This window comes from Drosophila serrata, unplaced genomic scaffold (assembly GCF_035046125.1).
Source record: "Drosophila serrata isolate PLE 108 unplaced genomic scaffold, ASM3504612v1 contig_240, whole genome shotgun sequence".
NCBI lineage: Eukaryota > Metazoa > Arthropoda > Insecta > Diptera > Drosophilidae > Drosophila > Drosophila serrata.
Genome location: NW_028257138.1, coordinates 7,876,409 through 7,892,326, shown reverse-complemented (window position 1 = coordinate 7,892,326; position 15,918 = coordinate 7,876,409). Strand labels below are relative to the sequence as shown.

Here is a 15,918-nt window from a genome sequence, read left to right as displayed (position 1 = left end):
ATGTTTTCGGGGACATCCCGATCCCACCTCTCCCTCCCCCCACAAGGATGTGCAGCCCTTGGCTCTTGGCTTTAATTAAAAAACTAAAATAGATGAGTGGCTGGGTAATTTGTCTAGATTGCAGCTATCAAAAGCAATTTGATTACTACTCCTAACAAGCTATAAATTATGCCAGAAAAATAAATGAGATGAGTGAGGAAAAATAATAGAATTGCTTATAAAATTCATGGCAGAAATGAATGCAATTTAAAAAGAGTAATACTTATATTTGCTCTCATTTTAACAATAAAATAAAAGTATTTACTAAACAAACTATTAAAAGATTACATTTCCTCAAAGCAAAACTAATTAGTCATTAATTGACAACATTTCCTTTATCTCTTGTCCCACCAAAGAATGTCCTATTTATAGTTTCATTCAAAATGAATCCTACAAGGCGGAAGCACAATGATATGCGATCCTTTAAATAGGTTAGTCATACTTATAAATAAAAGCACATTGTGTGTCGTAGAGTTGGGGCATAAAGTAGCTCTATAAAAATAACACACAGGATGCTCTTCAATAAGACAAAAAGGGGGCCGGGCGGGAAAAAGGACACTGCATGCTACACATGCCACACATGACACACATTCACACGGCCAAACAAAAGGATGCCAAAAGGTTAAGGGGAGGCAAACTCTGGCTCTGGCTCTTGCTTAAGAAAATAGCTCATACGCAGCGTGTGCCGCATGCCTCAAATGCCACAAATGCCGCTTAAATCGAGGCAAGGAGTTCCACAATGTCCTAAAGGAAGTCAGTCAGGAAGAAGAAAAAAAGGATCCACATGAGAGTCATGACTTCCACTGGCAGCTGCCATGACAGCGCTTATTTCTGTCAGTGCACTGGCTTAGTTTTTAATTTATATACAGGAAAATGTATGTATATTTCAGTCAACTTTTATGGGAAATTAATTTCTAGATGCCAGATGATGAATTTAGTATTTAATAAATACAAACTAAAGTTTTGACTAGTCTAGCGAAAATGCAAGTCACTTGGGAACATTACAAATGTCTCCTTCTAACTAAAATAGTATAATTTCTTCAAGTGCAGCCAAAATATTCAATTTTTAAGATTTTAAATTTAACCTTGAGTAATTTCTACTTCCTGGCATTGCATATTTGAAATCCTTATGCTAACCTTTTACCTGTTTGATTCACAACAACCATATTCAGATGAAAGAAATTACTTCATATTTATGTATATATTTTCTTTGAAAAAAAAGTATTTAAAGACCGCAGATCAAAGGAAAGGTCGTCTACATATATCCTTAAGCAGAAGAAGGAGGCTGTAAGGTTAAACATTGAACACTTGATTTGAATATGCGCACCTGATGTCAGCTACCTGTCTTCCCTGATTGAGTTTACCTGGCTTTGCCCAAGTCCCGTTTACGAACTTCCTTCGAATTTGTGCGAAATTCGTAGAAGACGATAACGATGAGGATGATGATGTCGATGTGGTTTTTCGGCTTCGCGGCACTCCATCCGAAAATCCATCATCATCATCAGCAGGAGCAGCAGCAGGAGGAACTCGAAATGAACGTTGAGTGGGTGCAATGTATGCACATTGAACATATATCGAGTGTGTTGCTGTTGCTGTTGCTGTTGCTGCTGCTGCTGCTGTTGCTGTTGCTGCTGTTGTTGCTGCTGTTGCTGTTGTTGCTGCTGCTGCTGCTGTTGTTGCTGCCGTTGCTGTTGCTGCTGTTGTTGTTGCTGTTGCTGCTGTTGCTGCTGTTGCTGCTGTTGCTGCTGCTGCTGCTGCTGCTAATTTTGCTGCTGCTACTTTTGCTGCTGCTGCTGCTGCTGTTGCTGCTGTTGCTGTTGCTGCTGTTGTTGCTGCTGTTGCTGTTGCTGCTTTTGCTGTTGTTGCTGCTGCTGTTGTTGCTGCTGCTGCTGCTGTTGTTGCTGCTGTTGCTGTTGCTGTTTCTGCTGCTGCTGTTGTTGCTTCTGCTGCTGTTGCTGCTGTTGCTGCTGCTGCTGCTGCTGCTACTTTTGCTGCTGCTACTTTTGCTGCTGCTACTTTTGCTGCTGCTGCTACTACTGTTGTTGCTGCTGCTGATGTTGCTGCTGTTGCTGCTGTTGCTGCTGCTGCTACTGCTGTTGTTGCTATCGCTGCTGCCGCTCCTCTTCCAACTGAATGAAACCACAAATTGCAATTAGCGTCTGCCCTACGCCCATTGACCTCGACTGGAGCTGCTCCTACGGATGCTTCTGCTGCTCCCAAGCATTTGATTGATGATGAACGCTAATTTGTGAGGTTATTTTTTTGGCGGAAACGTCCTTGCAGGGATATAAACTAGCTTAGAAAAGGATCAAGAAAATTTGCATATGGTGGAAATGTTTAATGCTTGGTCACATTAATCAAATGCTGGATGCAAAAGGAAATGGGTTAAATATTTTAATTTGGATTTTGTAAATAAGGAAAGAATAGTGAGACATAGGAATATAGATGTTTTTGAAAGATATATATAAGGGAATTTATTGTTGTGTATTAATATTACTTTTTTTTTCATATAAAGTAGTATCTTTTGGAGGAATATGGAATATAGAGAATGAATATAGAGATTTTACAATTATTTTGACGTTTTCTTCGCATAAATCTTTTTCTTGACTTGCACCTTAAAACAGAAAAAAATAAATTTGTAATAAATTTATTGTCTTTTATGATTCAAAACTTTGGTGTTTGCATATGTTTTTTTAATTATAAAATGTATTTTGTTATAATAACAATTAAACCTTAAATTCCTACTAAATTTAACTAATTTTTAATAGTCTTCACATCACTTTTCATCATTTTAATTTGTTTCAAAGTGTTTGTATAATTTTAAAAATTTACTGAAGCACTGAAAAACATTTATTACATCGGAAATGAAATGAAATGAAATGGGAGTAAAATCTTTAATTATGGGAGTGTATTTATGGCAAAAGGATCAAAAAGGTCCTTGCCTGACCAAGGAATGTGTGAATGCGTGACCATTTCACCAGTGTGTGTGTATATTTATGTATATAAATGTGTGTGTAAAGCAGCTCGTAAATTTCACCTCCAGATGACCCATCTCCCATCTCTCTTGCACCACATCTCACCATCTCTTTCACTCTCTCTCTCTCGACATTGTATACATTTCCTTAGTAACATTTTTTTATACGCAATGCACATTTTTTTCGCTTCTCGCGTTCGTTATTTTTTGTTGTATTTTTTGGCTGGTTTTTTATCTGTTTTTTTTTTCGGGTGTTCTGCTTCGTTTCTTTGGTTATTACGCAAATCCTTTTGTTACCACGCCCCCACTCGCGATATTTTCCTCCCCCCTTGTGGGCGTAACCCGCATCCTTTTCGCGAACAATAGCTGTGAAATAATCACTTGCCTGTTTGCACTTTATTAAGTGGACAGTGCCGCGAAAAAAGGACACCAAAGAACATCCTCCAGGCGCCACGAGCAGATTTACTGACCCAACTTAAACTTACACTTTATGGACTCGAGCTTAAACCAAGTGAGTTTAAGCCACTGAAATCGCTTTTACATTTAAATGGTGTTGAATATGCAAATGCTGGAAACCTAATTAATTAAGAAAATTACAGGAAAATGTATTTTATTTACGGACTTAACAGGAGTCGAAAGGGAATTTTCTGCATTAAAAATCAACGATTTACAATTAACTTTAAGTATGATTGCAACTGATATCTGATTTCTGTGAAATACCCTTTGAGTATTTCAATAATTTTCATTTTAAACTGAAGAGAAGTCACAGCACCTTGAAATTCTTTTTTAAGAATTTTTACTTGTCAATTGTTTAATGTTGTAATTTACCTTTCAACTGAATGCAATTATGGTTTACAGGATCGTTTCAATCGTTCGACGTTAACATGCCATTTACAGAATGAAAAAACATTACCAAAATCGTCATTTACTGAATATATATGTATATAGCTTTATAGTCTGAACAAAATCAACATTTTTCTCTCACCCACCATTATTGCCAGTTTATATTGCTTCGTCTGTCATTTTGCAGACCATTGGCGGTGTTAATCAGCGCCACCGATGTTGGCATGCAACCGAAAAATGATTGCCGCCAAACACATTATCTGTATTATTAATGAGCTGTACACCGCACTTGCCGCAAAAATGCACTCAAAAAAATAGGGGATTTCATGCAAGATTTTCAAACAAGAATTGAATGTAAAAATATATAAATAATTATGGTGGAAAGCTTTGCTTTCCCAAATATAAATCTTAATGCTTCAAGAAACTTTTATATATTTTCAATATTATTCCCCTGAACTACTTTCCCCCATTCTCTTATTTTATTTAATATTTTTTAATACCCATTTTTCCAAGTGACTGGCCATGTCCTGTATATTGGCATCATTGCTGATTGAGTTGGTCAAGGGAATCAAAACCCCCCTTTTCAACTTCGTTTGCCTGTCTCTTTGGTGGTCCTTGCACACAACATTGCATTCTCATTATATTGCCTTGCTTTTCGGGTGTTTAATTAATTGAAAGCATTTTTGCCAGCGTTTTTACCATAAAACGCGAAGCGTCCATCGTAATAATATTGACTCTTTGGCATTGAGGACAACGGACAGGACGGGAAAGGCAAACAATAACTGTGCCACCTAGAATCTTTTTTTACACAGGTCTCTTAATAAAACGGAAAACATATATATATATATATATATCTTCTTTGGCTGCTGGAAAATATGTGTTTAAAGTTGGGAAACTTAAAATTAAGTTACACGGACTGTAGTGTTGAGTTAAAGTAAAAGGTTTTGAGTAACTTAAACTGGTAAAAATGAACTAAAGGTATGACAGGTGTCATAGGATTATCCTATATTTGTTTTTAGGATATTTATATAGTTAAGTTCCTTTTTTAAATAAAATTAAGTAATAGCTTGGAAAATGTTGAAAGATGACTTTTATTTTCACATTAAACTAGGTATTACTGGGTATCTTTAAGTTCTTTTGCTATAATGCTCTTACAATTTGTACTAAAGATTCTAAAAATCTGAATAGTTCTTTTAAGAACTCTTACATTTTAAGATATTTTATCGATTATTATTTAAGATGTTCTTGTTATTTATTTTATAGTTTCTCGTCTATTGAAACTTCTCTGCCAAGTTGAATTGTTTCATAACAGTGACCACAGAAAAGGCCAGCTTAACCATCTTAAAAATTAATAAATTTATTAAATAAAATAATTGAATTTCTAATCCAACTTACCGCCAAATTAGTTTGCATACAAATAGGAAACACTCCACCAGCTGTCAGTGTTATGGGATGCTGAAGATTATGAAGAAAGTATATCAAAGTAGACTTATACCGACGATCGGCACCCATCCAATTCGATTGAAAGAGACGATCAGAAAGCTCTTGACAATCATCGATTATCACATTGCACAGATAACAAAAGGGGAATGTCTCCATACAAACATCAAACATGAAAATGAAGGTACCCAGTCCCGTCCAAAACGATGAGAAAAACATAATATTTATCATTGACATGCCCAGGACAATGCCAATCAATAGGAATTGCACAAATATAGTTGCCGACAATACAGGTCTCATGGCATTAACATAACTATAAAATATTAATATAAGAATATATACATAAAGGTAAAGCAGAAACTTACTCCAAAATCAATCGATGATCCTGAATGCATTTAGTCAAATCAATCAAGTGCTCATCATCATCCTTGTCCGGATCCGTTCTTAGATTCTCCAGTCGATCCTTGAGCAACATTAGATGACATCGAGCCATTAGCATTGTACTCAAGGCACAGACATCCGTACTTCCATCCATGACAACAGCAATGGTCATTAGAAGAAATTCCGCTCCACTGGACATTAGAAAATTCTCATCAGAGTTCAGCAATGGGATGTACATACGCCAGGCATGTCGTCCCAATACAAGATAACCCATAAAATTAATAATTACATAGCCAGTGTACATAATGAAATACAGAATGAACAAGGCGTTGCATATGGCCATGTAACGATGAACCTTGAACTTTTCTTTATCACTCAGACAACGCTCGTCCAGCTTATCCAAAAGTAACTTCGAGGCTTGAATTTTCTTGTGTCCTTTCAGGACAATAGCAGACTTTAAGGAGCTACCGATCATGTTAATCAAAATCTCGAATGAACTGAGAAACTCATTGGCCGAAAAGCTACGAAAACGATGAACATACTCCACGATCATGGTTATTGGCAACAAAATCATAATAAATATAACCATAAATAAAGTCCATAGATTGTAAACGCGAGTCCATCTTTAAATAGGGATTATTTTTGATATTTTATTAAAATTGGATATTAAATAATTAACCTTTTGTTATCTGCCTCTGTCCATCCAAAAAGCCACATAGTGCGACTTAAGTAAATGAAGGCTTCACGGGATTGAACCTTTTCTGTCACTGGTTTCTGCTTAATGTGAGGAAATAATTTGCTTAACATCTTGACCGTGGTTTCTTTTTGCGAATAGTTCAAATTCAAACAGAGTTGGCTTTTTTATAGGCCACAAAACACCCATTGCATTTTTCCCAAATGACTTGCCTTTTTTTATATTTTTGCATCAAGGTCTGAGAAAAACTATCAACTAACAAGAAATGCCTTCTTTTTTCCTTTTAAATTCTTAATTTACTGCAGTTTCCCTGACTGAAACTTTAGGGAAGTGTTTAAATTATTTACTTAAGAAATTGCTTCGCCTTTTTTTAGTTAAAGGTTTATAGCTAAAAGTTTGGAGAGAGTTCTTCTACTGATAAATTGAAATAGGTTTAATTAAATCAATATTATAAACCAATAAATAAAATAATTTGATGGCATGGAACACATATTCCAAAATACATTTATATTTAAAATATTTTCATATTCATAACTAAATTGTAATAATTTGATCCTAAATATTGTACATTTATTTTCATTCTATTGGAACTTCTCAGCCAGGTTAAACTGTTTAATGATGGTGACCACAGAAAACGCCAACTTTACCATCTTTAAGAAAAAGAATTTAAATTAATATAATATGTATAAGATTTAAAATTAAATTAAAGGAATACCTACAGATAAATTAGTTTGCATGCAAATGGGAAACACTCCACCGGCAGTTAATATAATCGGTTGCTGAAGATTATGCAGGAAGTATACAACGGCAGACTTATAGGGTCGATTGGCAGTCATCCAATTGGATTGGAATAAACTATTGCAAAGATCCTGGCAATCCTCAACTATGACATTGCAGAGATAGCAAAGGGGAAAGGTTTCCATACACACATCTAACATAAAACAACAGGTGCCCAGACCCGTCCAGAAAGTTGAAAAGAACATCAAGTTAATCAGGGATAGTCCCAGGACGACACCAATCAATAGGAATTGCACGAAAATAGTGCCAGAGATAACTGGTCTCAAAGCATTCACATAGCTAAGGGAGAATATATAGAAAATGTAGAGAATACAATTACATTATCTCAGGTTAACTCACTCCAATATTAATCGATGATCCTGTATGCATTTGGTCAGGTCACTAAAGTGCTCATGCTCTGCCTTATCCTGATCCGATCTTAGTATCTTCAATCTATCTCTGAGTAGAGTAATATGACATCTTGCTAGGAGCATGCAAATTAAAGGACAAACATCCGTACACTGATCCATGGTAACCACAGCTGTCATTAGGGCAACTTCTGCCAAACTGGAAGCCATAAAGTTCTCCTCGGAATTCAGGAATGGGATGTACATCCTCCAGGCATGTCTTCCCATCCACACATAACCCGTAAAGTTCACAATCACAAAGCCCGTGTATAACATATGATAAAGCATATAGAAAGAGTTTCCCAGGGCAACATGTCGATGAACTATTGACCTCTCCTCATCATTTCTGCATCTTCCATCCAGTTGATCAAGTAAATTTTTCGCTTTTTGGAGTTTACTATGTCCCCTCATAATGTAGATGCATTTAAGGGAACATCCGTAGATATTCACCAAGATTTCAAGGGAACTAAGAAACTCGCCCGCTGAGAAACTTCTGAAACGATGGACATACTCCACCACCATTGACATTGGCAGGAGAATTAGTACCACTATTGTGGTGAAAATGCACCACAAAGTGTATATTCGCTTCCATCTATGAAATTATTAATAAATATAAAAGATTTATTTATTAAATTTCATGATGTATTTACCTTTTATCACTGGGTTCTGTCCAGCCAAAGGACCACATACACCGATCCAAATAGATGAAGGCATCGCGGGATAGTACCTTTTCCGTTAGAGGCTTTTCTTTGATTCGCGGAAATAATCGACTTAACATCTTGAATGTGGTTACTTTTTGATTGTGAAGCTAGCTTGACAACAATTGCCTTTTATATGCCTAAGTTCTGGTGTAAATGTCTCAAGGCATTGAACTTGTAAGGTTACCAAAAATAGGGGTATATTGCATTTAAAGAAATGTGATATAATTTACAATAAATATACCTTTATTTTATGCTTTTATTTATGTAAAGCAAGTCAAACAAGTTGTTTTACTATAAAATAAAATACAACAATCAAAAGCTAAACCTGTGTCAAGCTTAGAGTCTATTTCTTACCTTAATTATTGCACCTAAAGGGTACAATTTAGTCTTAACTATTGATAAATGACTGACTATAAGTTGTGCTATAAGTTTCCAGACTTTTGACTTACAAAAACTTATGTTTAATTTGTTCAATTATTAACTTTGGGAATAGCTGCGATGTGAATTTCCCCTATTTCGTACATAACATGGGTTTAATATTCAATACCAAATAAATGTCTACATGTGTCTCAAGAAATGTTGAACATTTGCTGGACTTTTAAATAATTAAATTGTGCAAACCATTTAAGCATTAAAAAACCTTAACTGATTTAAATTTTTACTGGTAAAACCACTGTCAAATGGTATAATTTGAATTAAATGTTTAAGAATCAAAGAATTTTAAAACCGATTTTATATAATTAAAACCATACAAACCTATTTTAAGGGAGTTCTGGGAAAAATGGTAACATAAATGTAAAACGTTATGTTCCATAAATAATATGATAAATATATATATATGTAATATTAAAGCACTTAATAAAACATTGCAGTTCTCTAAGAGACCTTTAATTTTATTCTATAATTGTATTATTTTTTTAATATCATCTACATAAATAGTTTTACTATTCCATTTTTATTGAAACTTCTCAGCCAGGTTGAATTGCTTTACAAGCGTTACCACAGAAAAGGTTAATTTGACCATCTTAAAGGGGAAAAAAAAACTTAAGCAACATAGAAAATAATATCATGAATCAAACTTACTGATAAATTGGTTTGCATAGATATAGGGAATACACCGCCAGCGGTTAGTATAATTGGTTGCTGAAGATTATGAAGAAAATGTACCATTGTAGATTTATAACGACGATCGGCTTCAATCCAATCTGATTGAAACAGGCAATTGGCAAGCTCTTGGCAATCATCGGCTATAAAATTGCACAAATAACATACAGGAAATGTCTCCATACAGACATCAAACATAAAGACAAAGGTTCCCAGTCCAGTCCAAAATGATGAGAAAAACATTACATTAATTGCTGATATGCCGAGGACAAGACCAATCAGTAGAAATTGCACGAAAATAGTTCCCGAAAAAACAGGTCTCAAGGCGTTTATATAACTAAGGAAAGGATTAAGATTTAAATACATTTTTAAACATGGCTCATGATAAATAAACTTACTCCAAAATCAATCGATGATCCTTGATACATAAGGTTAGATCCATATAGTGCTCATCCTGATCCTTTTCTGGATTTGATCGCAACTTCTCCAGGCGATCTCTTAAGAGAGTGATATGACATCGTGCTTGTAGCATATAAATAATGGGACACACATCCGTACATTGTTGCATGGTGACCACAGAAGTCATGAGGAGAAGTTCAGCCAAACTGGACACCACAAAGTTCTCATTGGAATTGAGTAACGGAATATACAAGCGCCAGGCATGACGTCCAACCAGGAAATAGCCCACAAAATTGGTGACCACATAAGTAGTATATAAAAAATGATATAGAATGTACAATGAATTTCCCATGGCCACATGACGATGAACACTGGCCCGTTCCTCATCACTCTGACATCTTTTATCCAGCTGATCCAGCACCCATTTTGCTCTTTGGAAATTTCGATATCCTGCAATTATGTAACCGCATTTCAATGAGCAACCAATCATATTCATTAGAATCTCGAAAGAGCTAAGAAACTCTCCAGCTGAGAAGCTACGAAAACGATTAACATATTCCACAACCATGGATGAAGGTAGCAGGATAAGAGCGATTAAGGTGGTGCAAATGGTCCATAAACTATAGACTCGGTTCCATCTGGGAATAATTAAAAAAAAATAATTAATTTTAAAAAATGTTTGGCAATTTAGTCTAAAGTAATGTTACATTAGTATTTTTATTTTAAATGTTCTATAAATAATCCTTTTATTTTACCTTTTATCACTGGGCTCATTCCATCCAAAGAAAAACACACAACGATCCAAGTAGATGAAGGCATCTCGGGATTTTACCTGTTCTGTCAAAGGCTTATCCTTAATCAAGGGAAATAGCTGGCTTAACATATTGCCAAAGGTTTTCGTGCGGATACTAAAAGGGAAACAATTTTAAGAATTACACAAAAGAATTTTGAATGTTTTTAAACGTTTAGCCGAAAATGTAGTTAGTATTATACCCTTTTAAATCACTTCGAAATGAATCTCAGTTCATAATTAATATTTATAGCAACATACTCATAATAAAATGCATGCTTTTATATACATTTTTCTATTATTCACCTCGAAAAACAAACCTAAACTTGCTATATTTTATTGCTAAAATGTTTATACAATGCTTTCCGTTTCCAAATAAACCCCACCACAATTGGTGAAGAAGATTTCCCAAAATGCATAAACAATATTTTCACACACAACCATTTATGAGTATATTTTATGCAGTCTCATTAATTTTTGGTCAGTTGTTGTAGAATGCCTAAATTATGACATATGGTTACCGAACCGCAGAACATGATATGAAAAACACCGAAATGTATAAATTATAAATTGTGTTCTCGATTTTAATTAGCTTATTTCTCGGTGACAGCATTTGCAATTTAGACGTTGGCGTTGTGACTCTCGCGTAATTGAAATATTCTGCCCAATTAAACGGTCACATTTGTTTGTGTCTTGTCCAATTTACATAATAATTAAATATTGTATTTAATGTCAAATATGAAATGAAATACAATGCCTGACACAACCGATTGCTAAAGAGAAATTATAATTACAGCTTTTGCAGTTGTGAATTTTCCATATGTTTTCCTTCTCTCGTTTTCCTGTAAATTGCTTAATATTTCCTTAAAATTTGCGTATTGTATTATTCATTGATTGTAATAAATGGATAAAGTAGAAGGGTGCGAATATATAATTTGCTTTGTATGCGAAATAATTAAATATAACAAGAAAGGAGTCTTATTTCAGGAAGCCGAATTTTGTATACCCTTTTAGTTTGCAATAAGGCCTTATAAGTCAATTTTAAATTTATCATAACTAAGCCAAAATTTCTATAATTTTACTTCGGAGAACTTTTTTGTGTTAGTTTTTATAAGGTTAATAATTCTGCATACCAATTTAAAGCATTTAAAAAATTTAATTTTTTTCGATTTTTTTTGTTAAATTTTAATGTGATTTAAAAACGAAAAAAATTGGTAAAAAATTTGTCCCACCGAATATAGCTAGATCGATTCGGCTTTTAATGCTGATCAAGAATATATATGATTTATAGTGTCGGAAATGATTCCTTCAGTACTTTTTTAGTTTACAAGTAAAATTCTAATACCCTGAAGGGTATAAAAATATTTAGGTTTTTTCAGTTTTGACCCTAAATTTAGTTCCGAAATCAATCGAAATAAACTAAGAAACAATTGTATGATACAAATTTAAACAAAGATTTGTTAAAACACACAAAAAATACGAACTTCTTAGGGTTTTCCATAGTTATATTTTCACACGCGTTATAACAATAAAAAAAAATTTAGCAATTAAAGCGAAATTCCATATAATATTTTGCCAAGTTAAACCTTTCACCAGTTGTCACATTACAAACTGAAATAAATCCTTTAGTTTGTCGCTCTTATAACGCCAATCCTTTGGGTGAATGCAATTTATTTTAATTGCAATTGCGAAAAAGGGGGGACAAGGTTCAAATGAACGTAAAGGAAAACATTTTTCAATGGATTTAAAAATAAATTAAAGGAAGTAAATAATGAAGAAATTAATTTAACTTTTCTATTTTAACTCTGCTCGGTAGAATTTTCTGTGCTTGCCTTGATTTCTAGCCAATTTTATGAACAAAATGTAACTTAAATTCAAAATGTAAAAGATTCTAGAATTTTCTTCGCGTCACATTTAGTGAAGGATAACTGTACGAAGACAAATTCGGTGGCAGTAGAATGGGAAACTCCCGCCAAATCGCGTGCTAAAAAGGAAAACTGCATTTTGCAGCTGTCTCAGCAGGTAGGAAAGTGGACTAGCGCCAGCTGCCTTCTCTTCGGGGATTTCCCCAGAAAAAGGTGCTGGTGGTTTCAGATTTTTCCTGTAAACAACAGCAGGTAGAAGGTGCCATCTTCAAGTATAAAAATCTAAGCAATCCAATCTTAGGCAGCACTGCGTTCTGAACCTTCGAGGCAAGCAGATCGATCCGCAGCACTCAGTTATAAATATATATATATATTTGGAAAATCAAGAATACCATGGCTGAGTTACTATTTCCACAACTGGAGCGTCCTTTGCCATCGTTACCTTCGCTGCACTACACCCTGTTTGCCTACAGGGAGGAACTGAGACGAAGGGATTCCCCCTTTATGAAGATGTCCACCATCAAGCTCCATTTGACGGACAATTTGATTCTGCAGACGATCAAAAATATACGCCAATACGATACCATTGAGATTATGAATCTCAATCGGGAGATAACCTTCAAGAGGCGATTGACCAAGCAAATGCGAAAGGTTCGGAAACTGGAGAAACTTGGACTGAACATTGATCCACGGAAACTCGGCGAGAACTCTGGCCAATGGCACTGATTGATGGCCAATAAATATACATCAGATAATCCTTCTACAGCATATATATAGTATATATCTTATACACACACCCATCTACTCTAACATACTCTGAGCATGTGAAATTAGATTTTAAGTAAATTCTCCACAAGTTTCTAAAACTCAATAAGCTGATTTGAACATACAACTGGATTTTTTGAATAAAAAAATAAAAAATCTGTAAATTAAGTGTTTCTTTTGAAGCGAGAGATATATTATTGTTAGAAAAATCTATTTAAAATTGAAGGGAAAAGTTGGAAAATGCTATGGACAAGTCTAGTGCATAAACTAACGCACATCCTTAAGTAATACTTATTATTAGGCACTCAATGATCCTTGAGTAAAAATAGCAATAAAATTCTACTCCCTGGATATCATTACCTAATATAATTTTTTCAGAAACTTGTGCCAACTAATCATTGGAGTATTTTGATATTCAAGAGTGGAATATTTCTTTGAAATTGCATTTCAAGTGCCGGAGACACAAAAACAACGCCAAGGAATGCAATATATATAAATATATAAATATATAAAATAAAACAGAAGGGAGAAGACAGCCAAAGAAAAATATTAATCCGAGGCAGCACCGAACAGAACAAAAAAGTTTGTGCCGTCCACAAAAGTTTTCTTCTTTGGGAAACTTTATATTTTTATTTTCTTTTTGGCTCGAAGAACTTTCTGTTCCCACTCGAGGAAAATAGCTCAATGGCAGGAATGCAACTCTGTGCGAGTGTCAAAGTGCAGACGATGCCTGACAGTCAGTCACAGATGTATACATACACTTTCCCACATGAGGCTTTGTATTTTTAGGCACTGTGGTCTACAAGATTTAGGTAATTCTTATGGTTTTTAAGTTACATTTAATTAAAAAATGCATACAGTAAAAGGGATTTTTAAGGAATTATTTGAGGCCTTACTTGATGGTATTTCTTATATCTGCTTTCTGTATTACTCAGATAAAATACAACCACCTTGTTTCAGGTCTCGTTTCGACTGGCTTCCTGGATTTTCCGTTTCTTTTGACACCTTTGAAATAATATTACTATATTTAGGGTGACAAAAGGTCATATCTACACTTGCGTGCACATTAAATAATGGTTCAATTATACCTTTCAAACTAACAATCAAGTTTTCATTTAACTTTTATAAGCTTAAATGGGCTTTAAAGTGAAATGTACTTAAAGTCCCACTAAAATTCAATTTAAATTATAAAAATGTTTCAAAAACTCTATCGTACTTTTTCCTGTTGAATTTTATATTAGCTTATACAATTCCAACAAACAAAATTTCGAATTCACCTGATGTGGCCTTCTTTTGTCCTTTACATATATATCAAATTCCAACCATTACTTCTCTTTTGCCCAAAAACCACTGTGAACACCATCCACAAAATCGCAAAATATTTTGTCCTGCAGACAAAAGGAATTCCGAGGGAATGGATGAGACGATGAAGCGGCTAGAAAAGGCACCAAAATTCCAAAGGATCCAAGGCATACTCCGAGTCCAACTTGCTGAAATATGCACAAAAGAATTGGAACGAAGTGTAACGAAACTAGTCGTGACACAATTTCTTATGCAAATTGCACAAGTCATAGGGAAAATATCGAATATCCCGGCCACTCAGCAGCTTTGAAAGGAAAGGGAAAAAAATGGTCAATTCATAAAATTCCAGCGCCAATAACATTATCGGCTCGTAAACGGGGGCATCCCCTTGAAAATAAAAAAGTTATAACCCCCTGTGTCTAACATTACATTCCGGGGAAAATGTCCCGCGCACACGTAAAAATTTTCCCCAAAAAAAGGACGAAAGGGAGAGACATTGGCAACAGATAAATGAGGCACTCGGGAACAGGCGCCCATAATATGTGGTAAAAGGGGGGAAAGGGGATTTTAGCTGGTTACATTCAGTCGTAATATGTGTTGGCCAAAACGAGCATAAAACGGCAGCACGATACAATCCCAATTGAATCAATTGAATTGAATCGCTAAGCAAAAGGTTCTGAGTTTGAGTTTCAGTTTGAGTTTATTTATATTTGCGGGAAAGGAACAAAGGGAGGAAGCTGGTTTCTTATTTTATTTGTAACCAGTCTGTGGAGAGGGGTATTTATAAGTCTATAAAAAATAGGTTAATAATAATAATTTTATAATATTTGAAGAACGTATGTAGTTCTGCTTCATAGTTGGTTTTACATTCTTTAATTTTGTACTAGGTTATGCGCAAGTTCTTTCTTTCTTCTTCTTTAAAATAAACTTGTGCTTTATCTTCTTTATAAATTTCTTTTTAAAGTAAGTTTTTAAAATGTATTACAGGGTATTCCAGCAGTCTTTAACCCAAAAATTCCTACTTATTCAAGTTCAACCCTTTTTCTTTTTCCCCAAAAAACATAGCCATGAACATATGGGGGAAAATAAAAGTAAATTGATATTCTCAACTGTTGCAAAAAGGGAGAAGCGAGTGTAACTTGTGTCACATGGCGTAGTTTCTAACCAATTTTAGTGCCTCTGTTGCTTCAGCAATTTGTCCAATGATGCAATGCGGTAGCTGGATATTTATGGTTAAATATAAATACTATATTCACTGCAGAACAGAGAGACTTAAACTTACCTTTCCCAAGACTTAAGCGACTGAAAACAACTTCTTTAAATCACATTTCGTTGAGAGACTTGACTTTTGACTTAAATGTGAGAGACTCCTTTAACCGCGATACGTTTCTGGTATCTCAATAGAGAAAGCAGCAAAACGAACTGAAGAATTTTGTA

The 15,918-nt window shown here is 34.7% G+C and overlaps 5 protein-coding genes across 5 annotated transcripts in view; 2 read left to right on the top strand and 3 right to left on the bottom strand.

The window, feature by feature from the left end:
• Window positions 1–15,918, top strand: part of LOC110183090 (uncharacterized) — a 193,718-nt gene that overhangs the window by 76,398 nt on the left and 101,402 nt on the right. The gene's annotated exons all lie outside the window — the stretch shown is intronic.
• On the bottom strand, window positions 5,017–6,484 carry LOC110183096 (odorant receptor 22a-like). The gene is made up of 4 exons (XM_020951288.2): window positions 6,357–6,484; window positions 5,662–6,300; window positions 5,252–5,609; window positions 5,017–5,196 (listed from the first exon to the last, which is right to left on the bottom strand). The coding sequence occupies exons 1-4, from the start codon at window positions 6,482–6,484 to the stop codon at window positions 5,128–5,130; spliced, it is 1,194 nt and encodes a 397-aa protein (XP_020806947.2). The 3' UTR covers window positions 5,017–5,127.
• Window positions 6,953–8,333, bottom strand: LOC110183098 (odorant receptor 22a-like). The gene is made up of 4 exons (XM_020951290.2): window positions 8,206–8,333; window positions 7,509–8,147; window positions 7,091–7,448; window positions 6,953–7,021 (listed from the first exon to the last, which is right to left on the bottom strand). The coding sequence occupies exons 1-4, from the start codon at window positions 8,331–8,333 to the stop codon at window positions 6,953–6,955; spliced, it is 1,194 nt and encodes a 397-aa protein (XP_020806949.2).
• LOC110183097 (odorant receptor 22a-like) lies at window positions 9,212–10,661 on the bottom strand. Its single transcript, XM_020951289.2, has 4 exons — window positions 10,515–10,661; window positions 9,759–10,397; window positions 9,340–9,697; window positions 9,212–9,280 (listed from the first exon to the last, which is right to left on the bottom strand). Exons 1-4 carry the CDS (start codon window positions 10,640–10,642, stop codon window positions 9,212–9,214), a joined length of 1,194 nt encoding a protein of 397 aa, XP_020806948.2. The 5' UTR covers window positions 10,643–10,661.
• halo (kinesin-1 cofactor halo) lies at window positions 12,808–13,140 on the top strand. Its single transcript, XM_020951298.1, has one exon. It carries the CDS (start codon window positions 12,808–12,810, stop codon window positions 13,138–13,140), a length of 333 nt encoding a protein of 110 aa, XP_020806957.1.